Raw genomic sequence first — 8,208 nt, 5'->3', positions numbered from 1 at the left:
GAGATGACTGAACAAATGAACAACAACATTGTATTCATTATCTACACTAGTATATCCATTATGATCAAGGGTCTGGAGAACAAGCCCTATGAGGAGCAGCTTAAAGAGCCGGCCCTGTTTAGCCTGAAGAAGAGAAGGCTGAGAGGCGACATGAAGAGGGCCATGTATAAATATGTGAGGGGAAGTCCTAGGGAGGAGGGAGCAGGATTCCTTTCTGCTGCCCTGGAGAATAGGACGCAATGGCACAATGGCTTCAAACTCCAGGAAAGGAGATTCCACCCGAACATTAGGAAGAACTTCCTGACTGTGAGTTCAACAGTGGAACTCTCTGCCCCAGAGTGTGGTGGAAGCTCCTTCTTTGGAGGCTTTTAAACAGAGGCTGGGTGGCCATCTGTCAGGGGTGCTTTGAATGCAATTTTCCTGCTTCTTGGCAGAATGGGGTTGGACTGGATGGCCCATGAGGTCTCTTCCAACTCTAGGAGTCTTATGATTCTATGATCATAATCCCTAGTTGGATCAGATTGCTATGCAGAAACATGCCCGATTTTGTTTTATTATGCAAATAAAACCAGTTAGGTTGGCTTTCTCTATTGCATGAGAAAGGCTAGGAAACCAGGAGTATTTTGAAGAAAAATGTATTGCTGCAATTAATTCCCAAAACATTACATTGGAAGGTTGCTGTGAGTTTTTCGGGCTGTATGGTCATGTTATAGCAACATTTTATCCTGATGTTCTTCCTGCATCTGTGGCTAACAGAGGTTCTGTTGGAAGTGAAGCAAGTTGTGTTTGTGTGTAAACAAACGCACACAATGTCAAGGGCAGGAGAAAAAAAATCCTTGTCTGTTTCAAGCAAAAAGAACCCTTAATAATAATAATAATAATAATAATCTTTATTTATACCCCGCTACCATCTCCCCAAGGGACTCGGTGCGGCTTACATGAGGCCGAGCCCACAATAATAATAATAATAATAATAATAATAATAATAATAATAATAATAATATAATAACAATACATCAGTAATAAAAACAATAACAATAAGTAATACAAAATAATTAAAACTCATAACAGAAAATAAGCAATTAACAGTAACAAAACAATGTTTAAAAACCTATGGCTGGGCCAAATGTAATAATTAAAATTTAAAAATAATGCTGAGCATGAACAGGTGAAATATGACTAGGATAGAGTTTGTCAGAAGCAAGTGTCAGTGTTGCAATTAGCAAGCTTGATTAGCATTGAGTGGCCGTGGAGCTGCAAATTCAATCAGTGAGGGTATCTGCATAGAGGTAGCCTGGCCTTTGTTTCCTGGAGGCATCCTCTGTGTTAACTGGCACTTGGTTTGCTGTGTGGAATTCCCCTTTTTCTCAGTGGTGTTCTTTATTTACTGTCTTGGTTCTGGTGTTTTTTAAAAACCAATAGCCAGATTGTGTTCATTTTCATGGTTTCTTCCTTTCTGTTGAAATTGTCCACATGCTTCTTGTGTATTTCAATGGCTTCTCTGTATAGCCTGACATGGTGGTTGTGAGAGTGGTCCAGCATTTCTGTGTTCTCAAATAATATTCTGAGCCCAGTTTGGTCCATCAAGTGCTCTGCTATGTCTGACTTTTCTGATTGAATTAGTCTGCAGTGCCTTTGGTGTTCTTTGATTCATGTCTGGTCAATGCTTATACGTTTGGGGGTCCCTTAGAGACTTGTCCATAACAACATGAAGCCATTGAAATCCACAAGAAGCCCGTGGATCAGTGGTTCTCAAGCTGGGATCCCCAGATGTTTTTGGCCTTCAATTCCCAGAAATCCTAACAGCTGGTAAACTGGCTGGGATTTCTGGGAGTTGTAGGCCAAAACACCTGGGGATGCACAGGTTGAGAACCACAACAGAAAGGAGGAAACCATAAAAATGAACGAAATCTGGCTACCAGTATTATTTATTTATTTACGACATTTATATGCCGCCCTTCTCATCCTGGAGGGGACTCAGAGCGGCTTACAAGGTATATATTACATACAATCTATTATATTATTAGCATAGTACAATATCAGCATTAAACATTGCTATATTGCATCATACCACTATATCGTAATATTATTTGTAATATTACATGTAATATAAATATAAAATTATGATATCCTATTTTTATTATTATTATATTGCATTACATTATAATATTATAAATATATAAATATAATATCAGTATTAAAAATCACCAGAATCAAGACAGTAAATAAGGAACACTGCTCAGAAAAGGGGAACTCCAGACAGCAAACAACCAAGTGCCAGTTAACACCTCCCAAGTGGGATGCTTCCAAGCAACAAAGACCAGGTTACCTCTATGCAAATACCCTCACTGATTGAATTTGCAAACTTAGTTGGCTACTCAGTGCTATTCAAGCTTGCTAATTGCAACATTTACACTTTCTTGAAACAGACAAGGGTTCTTTGTCCTTCCCTGGACATTTCTCTCTCTCTTTATATATATATATATATACATACATACATACATACATACATTTACATACACACACACATACACACACATATATACATATATATACATATATATATACACACACACATACATCTACATATACATATATATATATATATATATATATACACACACATTCACACACCACTGGCCTCATTTCCAACAGATCTCTGAAGATGCATTTGCCACAGAAGCAGGTGAAACATCAGGAGAGAATGCTGCTGGGGGATGGTTATATACAGCCTGAAAACTCACAGCGACCTAGTGATTCTGGCTGTTGAAAGGCTTCGACAACACATAACATTGGACTTGGAATTAACTGTTCTTGGAGATAATAGAATTTATGTTTTCATCCATTGTTTACATTCGGGGGAGACGTCCAAATGAAAATGCCTTGCATAGGATTTCCTTGTAACCCTTGTCTTTGAGCAGCAAGCTTGCACTGAGTTTACTCTTGCTTTTTGCAGCCAGTTACTATGTATTTGTATCAGCAAAAGTTGTTATAAAAACCTTGCTTTTTGCTTCTTCTTGGTGCAAAACAATTGGTGCAACATTGTTCATTGATGTGTTTGCTCTAATTGATTATTGTATCTTTTTTCCCAGGGCCTAGATTGGCATGCATTGTTTGGCATTTCACAAAGGGACAAACAATTTCCAAAATATTTTTGTAAAAATCTCAAATCATGCAGAGATTTGTTTTGCAGCTATTGAAACATCCCATAGCATCCTAACAGCCTTCAGAAACCACTGCAGATTCAAACTACCTTTGTGTTAGCATTAAAGATGGTTAACCATTGGGGATTCAACCTTTGCAAACCTAAAATAGGCAATTTATGTCTTTCCAGATTGACCTGGACACCATTGATGTCAGCAACCTCAACAGGCAATTCTTGTTTCAAAAGAAGCACGTCGGGAGGTCAAAAGCTCAGGTAGGATCCCTTCCAAAGATTATTTCTCAGTTTCCTACATTATATTTCTTCACTCTTTTCCTATATTAACATCTCTAAAAATGGGATGCATCTTGGAATCGTGCTTGCTTTAAATATGTAGAGAAAGAGAGTTTCTGTTGCTGGTACTGAAATTAATCTGCATCTTGCAATCAAAGAAATACCATAACTTAGAAAATATACTGTATATACTTGAGTATAAGCCAACCTGAATATAAGCCGAGACACCTAATTTTACCACAGAAAACTAGGAAAATGGATTGACTCGAGTATAAGCCGAGGATGGGAAATGCAGCAGCTACTGGTAAATTTCAAACTAAAAATAGATACCAATAAAATTACATTAATTGAGGCATGAATAGGTTAAATCTTTTTGAATATTTACATAAAACTGTAATTTAAGATCAGATTGCCCAACTCTGTTTAAACCCTTATTCTAACCTTTGCAATAATAGAGTAAAATAATGGAAATGTGATAATAACTAATAATAAAGTAAAATAATAAATGTAATCATGACTGTGAGAGCTGTTCAGCAGTGGAACTCTCTGCCCCGGATTGTGATGGAGGCTCCTTCTTTGGAAGCTTTTAAACAGAGGCTGGATGGCCATCTGTCAGGGGTGATTTGAATGCAATATTCCTGCTTCTTGGCAGAATGGGGTTGGACTGGATGGCCCAGGAGGCCTCTTCCAACTCTTTGGTTCTATGATTCTATTAATAGAGTAAAATGATAAATGAATAATAATAATAACTACAGTAAAATAATAAATGTCATAAAAATAATAATAATAACAGTGAAATAATAAATAACCTTGACTCAAGTATAAGCCGGGTGAGACTTTTTCAGCCTAAAAAAAGGGCTGAAAAACTAGGCTTATACTTGAGTATATACAGTACTTCAGGTATTGATTGGAACTCAACATCATTCCTTTTACATACCAACTTACGCATAAGTTTCTTTACTACTATGTAACATGACTTTTGTTCCTGGGTTGTCAATGTCATTTCTGTGGTGTAATGTAAAATAAACCACCTGTAGTTCAAAAAGCAAGAGCACATTCCAAAATATGTCTCACTCTCTCTGCTTCTCTATTCAAATTGTCTCTCTCTGCACGTGCATAGCTCAAACCCAAACAAAAATGCAACAGTAACCAAAAGTCCCAGGCTCAGCCTGCTCCCTGGGCATTGCCCAACCAATCAGCTTCATGCTTCTTATTTTACAGTTGAGACACACACACGTTCACTGATTCCTTGCATACTCCAAGAATTTCCTCATTGATTCTATCATAAAAACATGGAAGACGTTTATTAAACTACCAAAAATTTGTGTTTGCGGGAGGGACCTCCTCTTGCTATTTCACATTTTGCGCTAGTTTTTCAATTAATAACTCAACCAATTCAACATAAGCAGAAGGGCTACTTTGTCTCCTGTGTTTTACTAATAATGTAATATAATATATTGTATATACATATATATAATATTTATAATATTATAATGTAATACAATATAATAATACAATATCATAATTATATATTTTATATATTACATGTAATATTACTAATAATATTACAATATAATGGTATAGTACAATATAGTCATATATAATACTGATATTGTACTATGCTAACAATATAATGTATGTATTTGTATCTTGTAAGCTGCTCTGAGTCCCGCTCTGAATTAATATCTCAACCAATTCAACATAAGTTTGTGGCAGCCACAGAAACGATGTTTCTGGAGCAGAAGAGCTACTTTGTCTCCTGAGCTTTACTAATAATATAATATATATGTGTGTATATTTATTTATTTATTTATTTACTTTGCTTATATACCGCTGTATCTCAAGCCCGAAGGCGACTCACGGCGGTTCACAAACAGTAAAAACAGTAGAAACAGCAGTGGTTCCATACAACATATAACAATTGACTTAACACATTATCCATAAATTACCAATAAGCAATTACAATGCACAATTATTACAAAAAACAACCGTACCCGTATATGTGTGTGTATGTATGCATATATATATAATTTATAGTATTATAATCTAATACAATATAATAATGATACAATATCATAATTATATATTTTATATATTACATGTAATATTACTAATAATATCACAATATAATGGTATAGTATAATATAGTAATATATAATACTGATATTGTACTATGCTAACAATATAATATATTGTATGTATATGTATCTTATAAGCTGCTCTGAGTCCCCTTTGGGGTGAGAAGGGTGGCATATCAATGTCGTAAATAAATAAATTAATTAAACAGGAAATAACACTTTCTAACCAACAGAAAAAAAATTCAAATTTTGTTACATAGTGTTATTTATAGATCTAAAACTGTTATATAAATTCTCTGAGCGTTAACTAATAATGAGTGTTGGTACGTTCCTTTAAAAATCTGTAAGGATGTTCTTGACATAATACATGATTTAATTTGTGTATTTGTGTTTCATTGTATTTCACTGTCACAAGGCATTGAATGTTTGCCTGTGTCTGTTTATATGCTGTAATCCGCTCTGAGTCCCCTCGGGAAGAAGGGCGGAATATAAATAAAGTGTTATTATTATGTTTAATTTTACTGAACTCTGGATTCTTTGTTCTGTGGCTTCTTGCTGTTCTTACTGTATTTATTTTGTAAGCTGCCATATGTTTAATGATAAGGAAATCCGTAAACTGCATATGTTACTAAGTTATACCCCTGGCTTATTCTCAAATGGATTAATTTGAATATTGTGGCTCCATATTGGGTCTCTTTTCAGGTTGCCAAGGAAAGTGTGCTGCAGTTTCATCCGAAAGCAAAGATCACAGCTTATCACGACAGCGTCATGAAGTATGTCTTTCTTATTCTCGTATATTTGAAATATAATAATAATAATAAACTTTATTTCTCTCCCTGAAGGGACTCAGGGCGGTTATTAGGCCTAAGCGAGACATCCAGAGTCTCCATTCTCTAGACCAGTGGTTCTCAACCTTCCTATTGCCACGACCCCTTAATACACTTCCTCATGCTATGGTGACCCCCAACCATAAAATTAGTTTAGTTCCTACTTCATAACTGCCATTTTGGTGCTGTTATGAATCGTAATGTAAATATCTGATATATAGGATGTATTTTCATTCACTAGACCAAATTTGGCACAAATATGCAATACGCCCCAATTTGAATACTGGTGGAAATTGGAAGAGGGTATTGATTTTTGTCTTGTGGGAGTTGTAGCTGCTGGGACTTATAGTTCATCTACAATCAAAGAGCACGAATTCTGAACTCTATCAACAATGGAATTGAGTCAAACTTAGCACACAGAACTCCCATGACCAGCAGAAAATACTGGAAGGGTTTGGTGAACATTGACCTTGAGTTTGAGAGTTGTAGTTCACCTACATCCAGAGAGCACTGCGGACCCAAACAATGATAGATCTGGACCAAACTTTATATTGTTTTCATTTGTTGCCTTAAAAAATGGGAGGGCCTTTTATAATGAACCAGCTGTCCCCTGCCATGCGTTGCTGTGGCCCAGTCTGGAAAATAAAGTAATGAGAAAGTATTGGTTTCTAATATATGTAATTTCTTTATGCTTGTGTTGATGTAGAGATTGTCTGGTTGGCCTGCTCTGGAACATGCAACATATAATTGTCCTTCTTTAGGGGCCCCTTTCAAATCTATGATACTATATCTGTGTGTGTGTGTGAAAGAGAGAATCATATATATCTATGGCTGGATGGCTCTTCATCAGGAGGGCTTTGATTACGTTTTCTTGCCCTGGTGAAAGAAGTTGGACTGGATGGCCTTAAGTATTTTCTGTTGGTCATGGGGATCCTGTCTGGGAGATGTGTCCCAATTCTGTCATTAGTAGGGTTCAGAATGCTCCTTGATTGTAGGTGAACTATATATCCCTGTAACTACAACTCCCAAATGTCAAGGTCTATTTCCCCCAAAATCCATCTGTGTTTATATTTGGGCATATTGCATATTCGTGACAAGTTTGGTCCAGATCCATCATTGTTTGAGTCCACAGTGCTCTCTAGATGTAGGTGAACTACAATTCCAAAATTCAAGGTCCATGCCCACCAAACCATTTGAGTATTTTCTGGTGGTCATGGGAGTTTTGTGTGCCAAATTTGATTCAATTCCATCATTGGTGGAGTTCAGAATGCTTGTTGATTATAGGTGAACTATAAATCCCAAAAACTACAACTCCCAAATGGCAAAATCATAATTTTTCGAGTGATGGTCACTCCTTGTGTAGTGAGATGTTTTGTTACCAAATTTGGTGTGATTTCGTTCATTGGTTCTTTTGTTTTTAAGGTACTCATTATGCACAGAGCATTTTTATATCTATAGATTTACTCTTGCTGCCTGTATAACAAACTCAACCGCAAAACAACATTGCGTGCTGTTTAGCAAAGGTATCCCCCTATCCCAGGTTACATATCTTTGTCATATCAATAGGCATTTGTTGAACCTCCTGAAATGGATCTCTGTTTGCTTTTTGTTGCAGCCCAGACTATAACGTGGAATTTTTTCGTCAGTTTACCCTCGTCATGAATGCCTTGGACAACCGAGGTGAGGCTTTTCTTTGCAAACAAGTGAAATTGACATCCATAATGATGATGATGATGATGATGATGATGATGATGATTGAATTTCATGGGGCACAAATGCACTTAGCACCTTTTAAAGTATCTCAGGATGTGTTGACATCCCCATTTTCTCATATCCAGTTGTTTTAAATGTAGTATGAGGGGCAGTT

The 8,208-nt window shown here is 36.3% G+C and overlaps 1 protein-coding gene across 1 annotated transcript in view; it reads left to right on the top strand.

Moving 5' to 3' along the window:
- UBA2 (ubiquitin like modifier activating enzyme 2) overlaps window positions 1–8,208 on the top strand; it is a 30,975-nt gene that overhangs the window by 1,409 nt on the left and 21,358 nt on the right. The window contains exons 2-4 of the mRNA XM_067470952.1: window positions 3,335–3,418; window positions 6,217–6,287; window positions 7,957–8,021. Of these exons, the coding sequence (XP_067327053.1) occupies window positions 3,335–3,418; window positions 6,217–6,287; window positions 7,957–8,021 (220 nt within the window). The remainder of the gene's footprint in view (window positions 1–3,334; window positions 3,419–6,216; window positions 6,288–7,956; window positions 8,022–8,208) is intronic.

The sequence above is a fragment of the Anolis sagrei genome, chromosome 8 (genome assembly GCF_037176765.1).
Source record: "Anolis sagrei isolate rAnoSag1 chromosome 8, rAnoSag1.mat, whole genome shotgun sequence".
NCBI lineage: Eukaryota > Metazoa > Chordata > Lepidosauria > Squamata > Dactyloidae > Anolis > Anolis sagrei.
The sequence above is the reverse complement of the archived record's forward strand: the minus strand, read 5'-3'. Positions and strand labels throughout refer to the sequence as shown.